Source organism: Phaseolus vulgaris, chromosome 8, assembly GCF_000499845.2.
Source record: "Phaseolus vulgaris cultivar G19833 chromosome 8, P. vulgaris v2.0, whole genome shotgun sequence".
Taxonomy (NCBI): domain Eukaryota; kingdom Viridiplantae; phylum Streptophyta; class Magnoliopsida; order Fabales; family Fabaceae; genus Phaseolus; species Phaseolus vulgaris.
Window position 1 is genome coordinate 29006928 of NC_023752.2, and position 19966 is coordinate 29026893.

The 19966-nt window shown below is 35.9% G+C and overlaps 1 protein-coding gene across 1 annotated transcript; it reads right to left on the reverse strand.

The window, feature by feature from the left end:
- Window positions 1-2479: 2479 nt before the first annotated feature.
- On the reverse strand, window positions 2480-6291 carry LOC137825726 (uncharacterized). The gene is made up of 3 exons (XM_068631469.1): window positions 5899-6291; window positions 3381-3451; window positions 2480-2870 (listed from the first exon to the last, which is right to left on the reverse strand). The coding sequence occupies exons 1-3, from the start codon at window positions 6127-6129 to the stop codon at window positions 2855-2857; spliced, it is 318 nt and encodes a 105-aa protein (XP_068487570.1). The 5' UTR covers window positions 6130-6291; the 3' UTR covers window positions 2480-2854.
- Between the last annotated feature and the right edge of the window lie 13675 nt (window positions 6292-19966).

A 19966-nucleotide genomic window follows, 5' to 3' on the forward strand; every position in this document is an offset into this window, starting at 1 on the left:
ATTTTAATTTTTTTTAAGAATGAAAAAAATAAAAAATTAAACCCTACAACAACATAAAAGTTGAATCTATAAACAAAAATTAGTATTTATTTATTATTATTGATGATGTATTCACGTTAATTTCAAGTAAAAAATACCGTACATAATTATAGAAAACCAAAGTCAATTAGTATTAATTAGTAGTAGACACACATATAATATTGAAGTGTCTACCCTAAATGCAAAATCCTAAAAAAAAAATTAATGCAAATGTTATACTTAATGCTTAAAAATGAGTAGACACTTTAATATTATCTGTGTCCACTACTAATTAATACTAATTGACTTTGTTTTTTTTTTATAATTATATCCTATATTTTTTTACTTGAAATTAACATGATTACATCATCAATAATAATAAAAATAAATACTAATTTATGTTTATAGATTCAACTTTTATGTTGGGATTTAGTTTTTTTTATTTTCTTCATTTAAAAAAAAATTAAACTAAACATTTTTAATTTATTACTTTTTTATTTTTATTTTGTAAAAACTCATTTCTTTATTCATTAATAACTATTTTAAACATTAAAAATATTTATTTTTTTAATGCATTTAAAATTAAAATTATTAATTTTTTTAATTAATTTATTTTTTTACTTTTGAAATAGTGCTAGATAGGGAAATAAAAATAAAAGGGTGCTAGATAGGGAAATAAAAACAAAATAGTGTTAGACGGAGAAATAAAAGCGTAAATAGTGTTATATGAGAAATTGATTCCAGTGGTGGCGTGATTAAACCTGAGGTTTTTTCAGTGTGATGTAATCAGCCAAGTGGCGTTGAGTTATGGTAATCGGCTTATGTCTATAAGGCTCGGTGTCTGAAGTTGGGAGTTGTGTCAACACCTAAGTAATGTCTATTTTTCCCTTAATAATTTAAAACTTTTTAACTTCTAGATATTCATATCCGTAAGTCAAATCACAAAGTTTTGGATATACAAATCCAGAACTAATATGTCACTTCCAGATTTCGCCATCCAAAAGTTTATCTGGACAATATAAATGACTTCCAAATATCAAAATCCGTAAACAAACATAAATGAGTTTCAGATTTCGATTCTCAATACCATTTACAGTACACCATTCTAGATATGAAAATCCGAAACTCATAACTCACTTTTCCAGATATGATCATCCAGAAACTTAAATGAAGTATGAAAATGACCTTCCAGATATCGAAATCCGGAGTATATAACAATCACTTCCGGATTTTTGCATCCGTAAGCAAAAATGAAACCAGGGTAATGTTGAGTTTTAAATTTTTTGTTGGGTGCATGTCCTAAATGATATGGTACAGGGAGAAATTGCCTTAAGTTGGAGGAAATTGGGCTCGATCGACCCATGAATGATTTATTACATTATTGATGAGATAGGATCCAGTTGTTGTAACGTAAGATCCGACCACCAATAATTGAGTATTTAATTGGTGAATCTCAATGATGTCATCAATGCATTTAAGTTATCTTTAAAATAGATCCTAAATAATTAGTAATTAATATAGTGAATAGGAGCTAAAATCACGACCTTGTACGGTCATAACAAGGAAAAAGACAAGATGATAATAGAAGAGGATAAAAGAAGGGACAGGAAGAAAGAAAAGGTAAACTGAATGCCCAAGCTAGAAAGCATATAGACCTTTTGGGTAGAAGAGTCTCAATTCTCAAGGTCTTACTCCAATTTTTAAAACGTTGATTTCAGGCATAATTAGTTCTAACCTAAAGTTGTTGCAATTACACTAAAAGTATTGATTGGTTTTTCCATCAAAGAAGCCGCCGAAACGCTTCAAATGGAACATCCAATTGGCAGAACAAAGGCAAATTCAAATGCGACATCCAATTAGTACGATTACAAAGACAATTGCTTGCTAACTAGTACGCAATAGCGTAAGTGTCTTAAATGTTCAAAGATGACTCTATGCAATAAACTAGTCTAAATAAAAAGCATATAACCCGCATTACCTAATTCTTTTAAAAAAAAACATTAACCTACCCTTTCTGTAACATAGATATTTATGTATTGATGAAGAAGTTACAACAAAAAGCATTAGTAATATAATTGAAATAGTCATAAAATTAAAATGAACCAAATTATATGAAATACAAGACAATGATACTTTCTACTTTCATAACACCTATTCTCCATGTTAGCTCATATTTTCTTTTCATCTTAGTCAGAAGATTTTATATATAAATGTCAATGAAAGTGGTAGGATGTAGTTACTTGCTCCCACCAACTAAATGTTGTTCATTCAAAAAATGGAACATTTATTTGAAGTACTTTCTGAGTAAACAGTTGTTATATTTTCATGATTTTAAATGAATCCCATGAACAGTTCCAAAAGGATACCCGAAATTCTACATTGTAATGTTATTCTCTAAAACTCTTTCAAGACAAAAAAAAAACACCAAACGGAAAATCAATTGGCAGATACAACAGTAAAATGGATGAGAAACAACATTTTCTCTTTATTGAGGATGCAAGTTAAATTCCATTTCATGAAATAATGGTACCACTATGTGTGCCAATAAAGTGTTGACAATATTCCATTAGAAGTTAACTAAATAACAGATGACAATGGATAGTTGATGCACCAAATGGCCAGGTATTGCGAAACCTGAGGGCAAAATCTTGAGGGCAAAAGCATGTGATTATTAACTTGCACATAAAACCTTCAAACCTTGCAACTACCATCCCATGAACGTTTACTATAATTTTTGTATCCACCAAGGAATCAAACCACCAGATATCAGTACAAGACATGGCTGAGCCTTTTGTCACAAATCATCCATTTTCCTATGCAAATAAATATGCTACTTTTATTTCACAGAAGACCTACAAGTTATTAAAAACCCATGAGTATTAATGTTAGAAGGCCAAGAAAGACTTTGCAGTTATAAAACTCTCTATCCAAACACAAGGTTAAGCAATTTATCTCTCCCTTTCCGTCACTAAAAACTAAAATAACTTTGGTGAAAGATAGACCCCATCCCAACAATTCACTCCATATTTGTATTAAATTTTAAGAGTCTAGCTAACAAATGTCAATAAAAACGGACTTAAAAGCATTTAATACCATTCATTAAATCCTTTTAATTAATAAGAAAATGTAAATGCTTTCTGAGATTTCATGATATTAAATGCTTTTATGGTTTATCTAATGCTATTTTCATCCAGTAATTAGTACCCTGAGAAGATTTGTTATCAAATTCAAAATTTTAAAACAGTTAACAGAAACACCAATCTTTGTTTTTCTTCCCTTTGCAATGGCTATGCAGAACGTTTATCAACAGTATTCAGATTGGAGATATATTTTCAGTGTACAAATTATAAACATATGCTTACTTATTTTGCGTACGTGGAGGCAACCCAAGTTTTGCTCTTAAATTTGAGCCTGCTTCCAGGAGATCTTGCACCTATAAGTGATATTATAAAGGAAGAGAAAATAGTCATGTCATGTCTGCATATAAAGCATCTAAGAATGATAAAGAACAGACATCTTATTCACTGAAAAAGGGAACCAGATCCCACAGTCAAGTGAAAAGAACATCAATAGTTCTCATGACATCTATCACAAGTTAACAACAAACATTGCACCAGTCATATTCACATCATGAATTCCAAGTTTCTAACAACAAAACCACCTTAAAATAAGAAATGGTATTAGTGAGATACAAAATACAAAACTGTCTTATGATATAACTCCAAATCTAACTTCTTTTGTATCAATTTATGACCATCCATAGTATCATACATTTCAAAATAGCTAACTAAGAATTATTGAGTTTGTGATACTTAAGTGCCAAGAGGGAAAAGGTACCAAACTACCAATTATAAAAGTTTTTGTACTACATTGCATTTGCATACGATAAAGTGATAATAGAAGCATTGATTGATACAAGTAAAGAAGATAGAACATCACATCTATGTAATACCATGAAAGTTAGAAAAAATACAAAAAAAGCAAAGGAAAATAATAAAGCAATCCAGGGAAAATAATTAATCAACTAATTTGAACCCAATTTTAGTTTATTTTATATTATTATACGAAAAATAAACCAATTTATTGATCCAAATTAACATGGTTTTTAAAGAGAACTATGGACTAAACTTAAAAATAATGAGCTAAATGTAGAGGCTAAAGAAAAACAAACAAGTTTACAACTCTTGCCATGCACCAAATGCATAACTTTGTCATGTGAATGAAGAATCTGTAAGATTCAAGAGTTTGAAACATTACACCATAGAACCACAAATTGTGCCACTAACTTGTATATAACTGAACAATTGGTACCTTTTCACAACCATTATGCAATTTATAGTGCACCCTTTTTTTGCATTTCAATACAATACATCAAAACCTCTACATAGGAAAAACATGATCCTGGTTGAGAAAATTCCACCTTCAACAATACATCAAAACCTCAGCTGTAGCTTCATGTGTGAATGGATATCATTGAACCTACCTCCTCTGACTTTTTGTCAGTACTCACCTCTCATTCCTAACATGCCTAACACTCACAATACTTTCATATTAAAAGCACAGCACAGAAAAACTAGCTTTGACTTCAAGTTTATGTCTACACAATGTTTAAGTCAAGGAACAATTTGATCCAAAATACCAAAGACAGCATATTGGTGCTTCTTTCTCCATTGTTTAACAACCTAAGGAATACAAAGAACAAAAGTATATCCTTACACCATCATTCTACATAATGTAGAGATTCATTTAGAATTAATAAGTAATTTGATCTCCTGTGAAACTAGTGACAATGACAGATCTGTTTACTAAAAATATTTCTCTTTACTGTTCAACCACACGAACTATAAAGTTTGCACAAAAAGATCAACATCAATTTGATTTGGCCTCAATTATTCAATATTCAACTACACCAACATCAAACATCTTGTTCATTATTGCAGATTAATTTAAAAATCATACCATTTGTCAATAGTTTTGCAACTGATGTTACTCAAGAGTCACACAATCAATCAAGAGCTGACCGGGATGGATTATCATATCTAGATGAAGCCATGGGAGAATAATGCACTGGCATGATGTAATCAGTGCTGCCAAAGTATGACCAAACATTCATAATAGGAAAATCTCATTTAAGGCTTTTTCTGTAGTTAAAAATAGTTCTCTTTGGTCAATCAAAATACAATAGTTACTTACAGTCCAATGAACTATTAATTTATTCCAGTTCCACCTCAAAATAACTAAAACACGATAGTTTCTTTCTTCCAAGTCTAACAGCAGTTTATACACTACTATCCTCTTTCAAGCTCAAACTTCCTTGATAACTTGCTGCCCAAAAACCTAACTTTTCCACGTACAAACAAACCAAAACCCACATTACAGTTCACTGTGCAAATTACATGATAACATAGATTTTCCCAACTAAGAAGGCATCTCATCCACACCCAACTTCAGTCTGCAAGTAACATACCCTTAATTGACCTGTCACTCACAACTAGAATTCCACTGCCTAATACAAATTATAAAACTTTCAAGAACTCATGCGACACTCCCTCCCTTGTTAACCTAAATTACTTAGAAGCAGAACTTTTTGGCATTACTAGAACCCAATAAACAAAAAATAAACCAAAACCCATTTAGAATTCACTCCCCAGAATCAACTAATCGCATAACCCCATCAGTTTCTTTCCCCACTAAAACTAGATTTCCATCCTCACCCACCACACTCCACAAGCATCAAACCCTCTTTCAAATTCAATGCAACAAAGATATGTCCATCATCCTTCCACCCTAAACACAAAAGTGGTCCCTAAAGAGACCACAAACATGAAACATAGAGCGAGATAGTCAAAACAGAAAATGGAAAGATAGTGAGAGCAGTACCCCGTTGATGCCGTTTGCTTGGAGGAGGAGGACGGAGGCGGAGGAGGCGCTGCCGAGGAAGAGGGAGGAGACGGTAAAGGCTTTGAGAGGCATGAAGCGTAAATCGCCTGCGTACCATTTGGCGAAGGAACGGATACCTAAACCCATTTGAGCAGCGGCGGCCACACCCCACCACAATTGGATCCTAGTCTCACTGTTGTTGCCACCGCCTGTGATTTCCTCCATCTCCATCTTCCCTTCCGATTCTCAGGTTTACAATTTACTTTACTCAATCACCAGCAAGGGCTTCTTCTATCTCTGTTCAGAGAGGGACATGCACAGAACTTGGCAAGTTTCCACCATCAGCAAAATGGCTATTAGAAGGGTAAAATATTTTGTCTTCTGTTTCTTCTTAATTTGAAAAAAATAAATATCTATTTAATAATATGTTTTATAATCAGTGCGCAAACATGACAATTTTTAACCATTTTTTTTTGTAATTTTAATTGTACCGTTTTTAACTCTTATTTAATTAAAATATTTTTATTAACTAATAAGATATATAACTAATCTCTCCTTGAAAAAAAAAGTAGGTGTTTGTTTACCTTCTTAATTCAATAATAACTATATAACTCTTCAACTTTTTATTCTTATAAAACTATTGATTGTTATAATTTAAAACATTATAATATTTAATACTATAAATGTACAGACAATATTTCCAATAAATAATATTTTTAACTTAATAATATTGAATTAAAATTAATAATTCTTAACTAAGGACTAAAATTCATTAGATACAAGTTGAACAAATCACATCTTTTATTATTTTGATTAATGTAAAGAAGGTTTTAGAAATAATATTTAAAAGAATAGATGTTACTCAAAGAGTTTGATCATTTAAAATATAAGTAATAGAATCATTTATATTGTGAAAATATTTTTTATCTAAATGTCTAAGAAAATGTGTTTGACTTATTAAAGTTATGATTTGATGTTCTGTTTCCGCCGGTTGACCAAGGACGTCTTCGTGTGTGGCTTCTGATCGCGAGCTAGGACACCTTCGTTCTGCACCGTCGTGAGTACCTGAAAAGAAGTGAACAAAAGGGCGCCCTCGCGGCCGTTTGCACTCCGACGATCAAGTCAGCTAGCGAGAAACATCAAAGGACACACCTCCGTATTGGAACACCGTGAATGAATGCTCTGAAGGTGGTCGAATAACTGAGTAACTGGTTTTCTCCCTAATTGCCTGTGCGTATAGTGGGTGCGCGAGCAAGCAACTAGAGTGTGTGTAAAACTGAAAAACCTCGATCCTTGTCTCAAACGTCTAAAGCCTCTTTTAAACGTCCAAAGCATTCAAAGCGTCTTAAAGTGCATTTAAAGCGTCTTAAAACGCATTCAAGGCGATTAAAATGTTCAACACATTTAAAACGTTCAAAGCATTTAAAGCGTTTAAAGTGCTTTAAAGCGTTCGAAACGTAAACTGAAATAAAACGTACCTTAGCAGACTTTCAGGGAAACTGATATACCTTGATGTTTCAATGCTTACTGCCACGTGTTCTTATGACTTGATCGCTACTCTACGTGGAGGGCCTTAGAGCGTCGTAACCCAACTTAGGGATAATCCATCGTGTAAGTCCTCCTTCCTCGAAGTGCATCTGGCACAAGGGGTGACTTTTTGGGTGCCAACTCATGCGCCCCAACCTCTAGTCACTCGCCCTGGGAGTGTATCTACCTTCCTCTCGTACCACGCACATGGTTCGCCCCTGGGCATGGCCCTCTCATGGGTCGTATCTGACCCAGGGGTGGCGTGGGTACTTCACAAGTCAGGTTACTCCTCACTGGTACTAGGAATATGGCCTTGAAGCCACCTTTCTCTCCTCTTTATTACTGTTCTGAGGTATTGGGGCCTTTCGTGGTGTCGCCCCCTCCACGGTCTTTCCTACCCATGGGTATCGGGGGGTGACACCGTCGATGCCTTAACCTGGCGACGCCTCATCTTGGCGACGCCTACAACTGGTGACGCCTCATCTTGGCGACGCCTTAACCTGGCGACGCCTCGTCTTGGTGACGCCTTAACCTGGCGACGCCTTGTCCTGGTGACGCCTCAAGCGGTCAACCTGTTGACTTTCTTCCTTGGGCCCCCTTGAGGGGTCCCACCATATGTTGACTTTGACGTTCACTTTGACTTTGACTTTGGTCAACGCCCGGGGACGGGACGGTACACAAGCCCCCCAGTCTTGAGCTGATACTTGTTTTCAGCGAAAAGACTAAGGCCTCGCCCTATCATCCACGTGGCATTCCTGCTGACATGACATTCTCTGAGCAGCTGACGTGACATTCTTTGTGCTGAAGATGTGACGCTTTAAGTTGCTCGTTAATCTCTCGACACGTGGCACAATCCTACAGCTGGGGACGAGTGTCGCTAGCGCTTCTCAAGTTAACGTTATAACTTTTCGATAACGCGCGCTCAAGGCACTATTCCATCACTTTTCGCTTTTCTCTGCACTGTTTATCTTCTTCTCTAAAACCTTGCGACTCTTGCGTTCTTCCTTTTCACTAAAGCTCACATCTTTTCGACCTTCAACCACAAAAGGCATGGGTTTCCCACTCTGATTCCCCTTACACTTTACTGTATTGATCTCATAACTGCCTAGGACTGTTTATATTCATGCATTTCTTATGTTCTACTCTTTTCCTTCGCATTTCTTCGTTCTCCCCTCTTTTCTGGATTTCTCGCGTGGGTAGGGGTCTTCTTAGGGTTTCTTTCCCCTTTTTCGCCTTAACCCTATTCACTGAACCTTTCCTCTTCTCCATTCTTCAGCTTCTTCATCAATCTATGGCACGCACCAAAACAACCGCCAATCCTCCTCCCCTCGGGATCAACTATAGGGTTCAGTACCGCTGGGCCCCTGACGAACTCTTAGCTGAGTGCACGACCTTGACTACCGTCGTAGACGTGGAGGACCACCAGGGTGACCCACGAACCTACAACTTCAATGCCTTCTGCAGTAGCCATGACTCCCACATTTTCGTTCGTCACGGAACCCCCGGGGAGCCGGTCTGCGTGGACGATAGGTCCAATGGTGGGAAGCCCTTTTTCTTCCTTTACCAGACGGTGTTCAAACGCACCGGTCTGCGCCTGCCCTTCACAAGCTTCGAGAGGGAGCTGCTCACCGAGATTAACGTAGCCCCTGCCCAGCTACATCCCAACAGCTGGGCATTCATTAGGGCCTTCAAGATTCTATGTGGGTACTTGGGCATTCCACCCTCAGTGGACGTCTTCCTCCACTTCTTTGAGGTGAAGAAACAGGGGAAGAGCCTTTGGGTAAGCTTTTCTGGGGTTGCTGGAAGGATACTCCTAACCCTCTTCTAGAACTCCTACAAGGGATGGAAAGACAAGTTCTTCAGGGTGTGTTGCGCCAAGCGCGACCCCACAAGCCTGGATGGCTTCCCCTTGTATTGGGTGGAAAAGCCAAAGCTGCTCAAGCCCAAATCTTTGGACGAACTAACCTCTGCTGATAGAGAAGTATGTGTGGCTTTGGTCGACCTGGGAATCGTCTTCAACACCGCAAAGCTCATAGCTTGCGAGTTTAATGCAGACGCCCTTTCTCGGTACTTTGGTAGGAAAATATATGCCCTTACTTGTCTTCTTCATATACACCTCTTAATGTGCTTTCTCTTATTGGTGCTTGTGTTGTTTGTCTGCTCCAAATCTCTGTATGTGTTGCATGTGCCTTTAGCTGGTATTAGCTCTAACCTCTTGTTCTTTTGTTTGTCTGATGCAGCATCAGTGATGGACTCATCGAGGCGTATTGCACTGGCCAAGACCTTGAGGGCTCGCCCCAAGGCAACATCCGCGAAGGCTGGCGCCTCCAACACCCCCACTGCTGAGCCTACCCTTCCCCCATCACCAACACCACACACCGTCCAAACCCCTAACTCAACCCTTCCGATTGCCGCAGTCCCACTGGCTGTGGCCCACACATCTGCTCCAGCCCCCCTTGACAAGGGCAAGGGCGTCCTTGTGGTTCCCTCCGATGACGAAGGCTCAGGCGAGGGGCAAGTCTTCAAGAGGAGGAGGACCAATAGAGTACTTTCATGTTTTGACCTACTAGAGTAAAAGAAAGTTTAATAACATTTCAAATTTCATTTAATCAGTAAGTTTTGTAAGAGGCAAAAGGACTTTATATATAAATGTCTAGTTTTCTTTTACTCCATGTTATAAAGAATGTGAGGCTTAAAACAAGTCGGATTGAAGTTTGAAACAAAAAGAGGATCGACGCACTTCAATTAAGAGTGAAGTACCATATTTTGGTGTATTCCATGTAATGTGGGACTTCTAGCCTCTATTATGTGTTGACTAAATTTGACTAGAGTTTCTAAGGTGTTTGGTTGTCCAACAATGTGAGGATCAATCAAGGCTCACATGTGCGTCTGTAAAATCCTACAAAAATACAAAGGAAACCTACACCTATACAAACAATGAAGAAAGAAAAGAATATAAAGTAGGAGAATTTTTTCTTCAATCTTCAATGTCATGGACCTTATCAAGGGGCCAATATGATATCTCTCATATGGTCATCCATCAATCCCTCTCTTCTAAAGAGGATATGTTCTTAGATCTAGATCATTCTCATAATTAGTAGTCCTTGCAAAATGGGACATATCACATACATTAAAAATAGGGACGACTCCATACTCAGGTGGGAGATCTAATTTATATGCATTATTATTAATCCTCTGAAAGACTTGGAATGGATCATCTCCTCTTGGACCGATTTTTGACTTCTTCTGAGAGAGAAACCTTTCCTTTCTCAATTGTAGCCAAACCTAGTCTCCTTCCACAAAAATTAGTTCTCCTTTTTTTGTTGTATTCAACATATTTTAGAGTTTTTATGATTTTTCACCTTCTCATTATACTTCTTGATAAACTCAGATCTAGACACTTCTTCCTTATGCATTAAAGAAGTAATGTCAAAAAATGGAAGTAAAACAAGAAGTGTGATAAGTTGAAACCATAAACAACCTCAAAAGGAGAAAGATTAGTAGTCTTGTAGACTACTCGATTATAATGAGGAAGATGTTCATCTCAAGACTTCTCGTTGCCTTTAAATATTACCCTCAATAAAGTGGATAAAGACTTATTCATTGCCTCAGTTTTCCCATCAATTTGAGGTTAACATGTGGTAAAGAAAAAAAGTTTAGTTCCAAGTCTTTCCCAAAAGTGACTTAAGAACTTTACATCCCTATTGAAGTTGAAGATCAAGCTTATATTTGATGAATCCAATCTTTATGATGATTGAAGCCATAATTTTTTATTAGGATGTGTGCGTCTGTTTTAGTTGTATGCTTTTGCCTCTTGAGATTAAGTTGATTCTTGGTTTTGCAAATATTTCTTTTGTTATGGTGTTTGGTTTTATTTTTTATTAAGAGATAATTTAAATTGATTAATTAAAATTGTTAAAATGATCATAATTGAAGTCTTAAAGCATTCTTGTGAATATTTTAATTGATTGAATTGTCGAGTTAAATTGTTAAAATTACTTAAAACCTTAAGTAATTCATTTAAGTGTTTTTACTCTGTTAAACAGTGTTTTAATATAATGAAATCACTTATGTTTTTTTAACGCTTTATCAGTCTATTTTTAACAAGTTCAAATAATGATATCATTTGCTGATCTCACTAGTAAGTGAAATTAAAATATTATTTTAAAGTTTTAATTAAAATATTATTTTGAAGTTTTAATCTGTTAAAACTGACATATATGTTTCATAAATCTGATTTTTAAAACATTTAAAAAAAGAGGATTTTTAATAATAAATGTGTGAATACATTTTATTTATGAGATTTATATTTTATTTGAGATTAAAACTATGTTTTTGATATTTATTTTCAGGTTTTGGAGATCATCTTGATTGTTTAAAGGGGTTGTGAACCTGATTTCTTCTATGTTTAACTGGAATCAAGAGAATTTGGTTAATTCGTTTCATTGTATTGTTTGTGGGTTGATTACAATGTGTTTTGCTTAATAATTTGTTCAGTTTTGAAGAACTATAATAGGGTTTTACAGAGTTTTTTTTGTAGAATATGTTCTTGTAGGGTGCAAGAAGTAGGGTCTTGATCACTTGTAATCTTAATTTTGTTGAGTTTAGCATGACTTAGCTGGTGTGGTTGAGCCACTGGATGTAGTTTTTTAACAAGAGGGAACCAATATAAATTTGTAGTCTCTCTTTGATCTTTTTAATTGTTGTTATATTCATTTTTTTACATTACTAATAATTTTCTAGAAAATCAGTATGTTAAAATGGCATACTAGAATCCTTTAATCTATTTATTTAACACATAATTTTCAAATAATTGAAAAAGGCTTTTAAAGTTTTGCGAAATTGTTTTGCTTGTTCAACTTACCCCCTCTTGCACTTGGCCATATTTTATTGACATATCTGACAATATAGTCTTAGATAGACCATGCAATATGATAATTTCTTTAAATAAAAGTCTTGAGATATGACTATCATCATCTACTTTGTGGCATGGTATAAAATGAGTAATTTTATCGAAATGATCCACTACTGCAAAGGTAGAATCATAGGCCCTTTGGGTTCTTGGGAGTCCAAGCACAAAATTCATATTAATGTCAACACAAGGGTGTTAATTATGGAAAGAGGTGCGTAGAGCCCATGAAGCATTACTTTAGACTTAGCTTGAAGACAAGTTATGCATCTAGAGCAAAATCTTTAGATAGTTACGCTCATGTGTGGTAAATTAAATTTGTTTTTCAAGAAAGTAAGAGTCTTTTCTTTCAACTTCAAAATGGCTCATGATACCCCCCTCTTGATTTTCTTTGATAAGAAGCTTTCCAATGGATCCTTGGGATGCAAAGTTTGTAATGTTAGAATGTATGGCTTTAAACTAGAGGGGGGTGAAGGGTTTAAAGAGGGTTTTCGCAAACTTTTTAGTCTAGAATGAAATTCCTTGGAGAAAACTTGATTTAGAATTCAGTTTGCCAAAACACAAAGCAATTTAGCACAACACCAGAAAAACAATCGGTTGTTTCGCAGAAACAATCGGTTGTTTATACCAATTAACAAGTATAAACTGAAATTAAAGAGTTTAAGGGATAGAGAGATTGCACACACAAGTTTATATTGGTTCACTCTTAAACCAAGAGCTACATCCAGTCTTCCCAGAAACCACTGGGGAATCCACTAAGTAACCAAACCTAGATTACTTACAACACCACCAAAGAAGTGACCTTGATCCCCTCAAGACACACACTTCCTTTGGCTCAGCACAAACACCACCAAGAATGCTGATCTTGACAACCTCAAGAGCACACAACACTTCTCAGCCTCACACACCAGAGTTTACACAAAGTGCAGAAGGATTACACTTGTTACAGAATGATCTGAAATCAATACAAATGAAAATCATATTCCACACTCTCTTGATCAAAGCAATATCAAAGCAATCTTCAACTTTTGAAAAGCAAAATCAGTGAAAAACTCAAATCTGTTTTTCTATGATTAAATCTCAGTTGTTGTTTATTACATAATCTGAACAAACTATTTATTGCTTTCAAAGACTAGTCAAAGCATTTAAAACTGGAGCGCATTCAGTTATAAAATCATTTAAAGCTCAGTCAAAGCACAAAACAGTTTTATGTTATGGTTCCAAAACAAACAATCGGTTGAATGCTCGAATCAATCAGTTGTTTTGGTTTGACAGCAAGTCAACCACCAAAAACAGTTTTCAACCTTTCTCAAAACACTTAAGTATAAAACAATCGGTTGTTTCGACAAAACAACAGGTTGTTTTTCACTTAGTTTGAAAAACACTTTCAATTAAAAAGGTTGAGAATACTTAAGCTTTGGATTCAATCAAGAGTGGATTTACACAGATAATCTACCCCAGATCCTATTCTAAAACATCTCAGCAACAGCAAGCACATCCAGCCTTCCATCAAACTCAAAGGATTTGGATTCTTCAAAGCTTGAACACACTTTATTCAACAATCTCCCCCTATTTGATGAAGACAAATCCCTGGTTGCTTGTGTTCGATTTGATTGAATATGAAGCAGTTCTTGTAAAAACAGCATATATACAATCCAATGTTTCCTACAACAGCAGGTTAGATTTTCACATGTTGAAAACAATATTCCAGACAAACAATCGGTTGTTTCTATCAGCAGAAGCAAAAACAGTTATGATATCAGAGATTTCAGCAGTTTTAAACAATTCCAGAGAAAGATACACAAGAACCAATCAATTCTCCCCCTATTTGTCTTCACAAATAAACTATAACAGGTATTAAAACAGATTTAGGAAACATTTTGAAGGTCAAGGATACCTAACTCATTTCGCAAAAAAGAATAACCTCTCCTTTGGTAGTGGTTTTGTGAAGATATCAGCTAGCTGCAACTTTGTCTCAATAAACTTCACTTCACAGTCCCCATTGCTCACATGATCCCTGATGAAATGATGGTGTATCTCAATATGCTTAGTTCTTGGGTGCTGAATCTGATTTTTGGTAAGATTGATAGCACTTGTATTGTCACAGATTAAAGGGACCTTGCTGATTTGTAATCCAAAGTTGTTGTTTGAGCCATAGGATTTGTGCACAACAACTTCCAGCAACTATGTACTTAGCCTCAGCAGTAGAGAGAGCCACACAAGCTTGCTTCTTGCTATGCCATGAGATGAGGCTTGAACCAAGAAGGTGGCAAGTGCCACTTGTGCTTTTCCTATCTAGCTTGCATCCTGCAAAATCAGAATCTGAATAGCCAATTAAATGAATGGGAGAGTGAGAAGGATACCATAACCCAACAGTAGATGTTCCTTTGAGATATTTCAGAATTCTCTTTGCAGCTTTGAAGTGGGATTCCTTTGGATTTGCTTGATATCTTGCACAAAGACATACCGCAAACATAATGTCCGGTCTACTTGTTGTTAGATAGATCAAAGAGCCAATCAAACCTCTGTATTTTGTTTGATCTACTCCTTTTCCAGCAGCATTTGCATCCATGTAGAAGCTTGAGGGCATAGGTGATGGAGATCAAGATCAAGAAGAGATAGAGGCCGAAGATCAAGGACAAGAGGAGGTAGAGGCCGAAGTTGAAGAAGCTCAAGAAGTCATTAACCTACCTCAAAGGCTTACAAGGAACAAGTTTAAGGAATTAGGAAGTAGTGGTAGATTGTTTTCTCTTTTTATAGTGTCTTTTGTATAAAAAGTAGAATGTTTAAATAACATAGTTTTTAGGAAGGTGCTTAGAGGGAAACATTAGACACCTCTTTTGTAAAGCATCTTTTGGCCTTAGTTTAGAATTTTCTAGAAGGTGACTCTTCATGAGTCACTATAGGCGTTAGCTTAGGAGACTTTTGGGTAGCTTGTGGTACAAGCTTTGTAGCAACATGACCGGCCCTTGCTCCTATAAAAGGAGGGCTTGGGTCCTTCTAAATTCAGAATTGATATTTGAAGTAACAAAACTCTCCCAAATTGGTGATTGAGTGTAGTGAGAACTTGCCTTCTCCTCTTCCTAGTCTCATCTTGAGAGCCTTGGTTCCCTCAAGTGGCGGCAATTCACACTTATCTTGGAGCTTTCATACTTCAAGTGGCGTGTTCATCAACCAAGAACTACAACCACATAAGTCTTCCTTCTTCTCCATCTACTTCTTCCATTTCCATGTCCATATGAACTCCTTAAACATGTCTTAGGACTTTTCTTGCATTTCTATTCGGTGTTTTAGCTTCTTTTGCTATTTTGTCCGGTTCATCTTCTTCTTTGCTGAATATAATCGGTTCATCTTCCTTTTCTATGGCTTTGTTCGGTTCATTTCACTTTTAAGGCAATTTAATCGGTTCATTTGAATTCTTGCATCTTTTAATCGGTTCAATTGACAAGAAATGGAGCTTCCATATGAGTTTTGGTGTTTGGCGCAAGTTTTGGTGAGTTCTTGAAGCATAGAACATTGATCCATTTCTATAAAAGTGCCTATTCAATCTCCAACTCAAGTTGATTCCATAAAATGTCAAAGAATCATCTATATCTTGCTATTGGAATCATATCATGTGGTATCTAGAGTTTAGGTTTATGCTTGTTGTGTTTTGAGTTGTTTGTAGGCTCTTTAATTCAAGAACTTTCAATTCTTGTTGTTTCCTTTCTGTTTTTAGGTTATTTTTGAGTTTTCTTGCTGTTTTTATTTTTGATATTACATTGTGTTTGTGTCATTTTAATTTTTGAATCCTTATAAGTTTTGTCATAGTCATGTTTTTCCAAGAATTTTATCAATTCTTTGTGGTCCTTTTGTTGTAATTTTTGTTTCTTGATTTTGGTGGTGCAGTTTTCTGTGTTTGTTTCTTGATCCTTTGATGCATTTTCTTTTTAGTATTGAGTTCATACTTGTATTTTAGACCTATACAAGTTCTTACACATCATTTCCATTATGTCTTTGCTAGTTCTTAATTCTGTTTTTCGTTTCTGTTAGGATTACTCTGTTTTCCTGCAAATGTGCTGACTGTTTCGCCTTATTGCAATTGATTTACTTACTGGAAATTTCTGAAATTCTGGATTTGAGTTCTTCAAAGTGTTATAAAAGCATAGAAAAAAAGAAGTACTTCAAAATTCAAAGTACAAAAAAAAAATGATAAATAAAATACGAACAGTGTGTATTTCTGCCGAAAAAAATACGGTAATCTGACAGTGATTTTAGTAAATTTACCACAATTAATTGGCTTACTGGTTTTGCGTAATTCCAGTGCCATTATTGAGATAAGATCTTGAACTTTCTGTGGTTACAATTTTATATTCCAGTTCGCTTTATATCATTCCAGATAAATCTGTAAACATCACGCACAATTTGCACAAAAATATTTTCCAGTAGTTTTGTTTTTGTTTTCTTCATCTAGTATAGTGCTTTTCTCTAGGTCGCTTTTGTGTGCCTTCTTTTTTCATTGAGTACCTTATTTTCTTGCTTGTCTTTTCTTCATTAATCTTTGAGTTTGTCATACATCTTGTTTTCCTTTTGTTATAGTCTTTTATTGTTTATACCTTTTCTTGTTTGTCCTTCATTGTTTCTTTGGTTTTGTGGTGATTAGCTTTGAGATTGTGTGCTATTGCTTTGACATACTTCATTTGAGGTTACTAAAGGCCTCAAGATCAGATTGGTAAAGGGGAGTATTCTTTCTTTGGAGTGCTTTAAGTGACACTTCACTTCGGCATTTTGATCTAATTGTTGCTAACTTTGTTTTTCTTAACATTGTTTGTTCTTGTGTTTGCTGTTTTCTTTTTAAATGGATACCTATTCAAGTGAGGAATCTTCAAAGCCACGCTCTACTCATAGAGCTTATGTTCTTAATGAATTAATAGAAGCAAGGAAGGCTCTTGCTCAAAAGGATGAAGAAGTGCAAAGATTAGAAGCACGTTTGGCAAAGGTTGAATTGAAGCAAGAAGGAGTTGCCCATTCTTTGCATGAGAGGCAACCTTCTCCTAAACATTCTTCAAAAGGTTCTGCATCTGCTCACGGTTCTAGGGATGATCATAGACGAAGGAGGCATCATCCTCATTCAAATGAAAGACACCATCACCGTGACCAAAGACCACACCAAGAATCCAAGCCTCAAGTTCCTTTTGTCAAAATTCCTAGTTTTAATGGGGATAGTGATCCTAATGTTTATCTAGATTGGGAGGCTAAATGTGAACAAATCTTTAACACCTATGAGGTTGAGGAGGACCAAAAGGTGAAGCTAGCCACTCTAGAATTTGTTGATTATGCCATGAAATGGTTGCATAGTTATGTAACAGACATTATCTATCACAAGAGACCTCCCGTGGTCTCTTGGAACAATTTGGTTGAGTGTATGCGCTTTAGGTTTGTACCACCACACTTTAGGAAAGACCTCATGTTGAAGCTCCAACGGTTTCAGCAAGGCACGCTAAGTGTGGATGCATATTTCAAAGAATTGGAAACGCTTTTGCTTAAAGTTGATTTGAGAGAGAGTGAGGAAGCCTTGATAGCTAGGTTTGTAAGTGGTCTAAGGAGGGATATTCCAGATGTTGTTGAGCTTCAAGAGTATTCATCTTTGCGATCTTTGGTTCATCTTGCAATGAAGGTTGAGGCCCGAATTGCTAAAAGAAATGCTTTTAAAAATCTTTTTCCAAAAATCCTTCTAAAGAATCTTCTTTCAAACCCAAGGAATCTAGGCCTTCGACTTCTACCCCTAAATCTCCAATTAAATCGTCTAGTAAGAAATGCTTTAAGTGTATGGGTTATGGTCACATTGCGGCTAATTGTCCTTCTAAAAGGAATATGTTTGTGCATAATGGCATTGTGATGAGTGAGCATGATTCGGATTCTCCTAAGCATTCTTCACATTCTAGATCATCTAGTGAGCATGAGAGTAAGAGTCCACTTGAAGGAGATTTGTTGGTTGTGAGAAGACTTCTTGGACACGTTTTACAACCTTTTGATGAAAGTCAAAGGGAAAATATTTTTCATACAAGATGTCTTATTCAAAACAACATTTGTTCTTTAATAGTGGATGGTGGTAGCTGTGCTAATGTGGCTAGTACAAGAGTAGTAGAGAAGCTTGCCTTGCCTACTATCTCTCATACAAAGCCCTACAAATTGCAATGGCCAAGTGAAGTAGGCGAAATCATTGTGAACAAACAAGTCCTCATTAATTTCTCTATTGGTAAATATAAAGATGAGGTCTTGTGTGATGTTGTGCCCATGGAAGCTACACATATTCTTTTAGGAAGGCCTTGGCAATTTGATAGAAAAGTTTTTCATGTTGGCTTTACCAATAAAATTTCTTTTGATTTCCATGGTCACAAGGTCATTTTAAAATCTCTCTCTCCAAGAGAAGTCCATGAGGACCAAATTCTTATGAAAAAAAAAGAGGGAGAATGAAAAACAAAAGAGTCATAAGCATACGCTTTTTATTTCTAGGCATGAGGTCCAAAGGGATATAGTGGCTCACAATCCTATCTTCTTAGCTATTCCTAGACCTCTTAAGTTAGAACCACTTGTAGATAGTCCTCATTGTTTGGATAATTTGGTAAAGGAGTTTCATGATGTGTTTCAAGATCCTCCAAAAGGACTTCCACCTTTGAGAGGGATTGAGCACCAAATTGATTTGATTCTGGGATCTTCTTTACCCAATCGTCCGGCCTATAGGACCAATCCAAGTGAGACTAGGGAAATTCGCCAACAAATTGAGGAATTAATTGCTAAAGGTTGGGTTCAAGATAGCATGAGCCCTTGTGCTATGCCTATTATCCTTGTCCCTAAGAAAGATGACACATGGAGGATGTGTTCGGATTGTAGGGCTATAAATAACATTACAATTAAGTATAGGCATCCCATACCTAGGCTTGATGATTTGTTGGATGAATTGGATGGTTCCAAAATTTTTACAAAGATTGATCTTAGAAGCGGCTATAATCAAATCCGTATAAAACCGGGTGATGAATGGAAGACGGCCTTTAAGACCAACTTTGGTTTATATGAGTGGTTGGTTATGCCATTTGGCTTAACTAATGCTCCAAGTACTTTCATGCGCCTCATGCATCATGTTTTAAGACCATTCATTGGCAAGTTTGTTGTTGTTTATTTTGATGATATCCTCATTTATAGCTTGTCTTTGTGTGACCATAGGATGCATGTTAGACAAGTCTTGGAAACCCTTAGGAAGGAACATTTGTATGCTAACCTTGCTAAATGTATGTTTGCACTTGATCATATAGAATTCCTAGGGTTTGTTGTGAGTAGCAAAGGGGTCCATGTGGATCAAGCTAAGGCAGTGGCCATTCAAAATTGGCCAACGCCTACAAATGTGAATGAAGTCCGAAGTTTTCATGGTCTTGCTTCTTTTTATAGAAGATTTGTACCCAACTTCGGTACTATAGCTGCACCTCTCAATGATATAGTGAAAAAGGATGTGGTTTTCAAATGGGGAGAAGCACAACAAAATGCTTTTGATGTTTTAAAAGAAAAATTGACTAAAGCTCCCATTTTAGCCCTTCCTAATTTTGCTAAAACATTTGAGATTGAATGTGATGCTTCAAGTATAGGCATTGGGGCTGT

Coding starts and splice junctions, on each gene's coding strand:
- LOC137825726 (XM_068631469.1), bottom strand. CDS start 6,129: ATGGAGATGGAGGAAATCACAGGCGGTGGCAACAACAGTGAGACTAGG. Junction 3,452..5,898: donor AAGCAAACGGCATCAACGGG/GTACTGCTCTCA, acceptor TATCACTTATAG/GTGCAAGATCTCCTGGAAGC.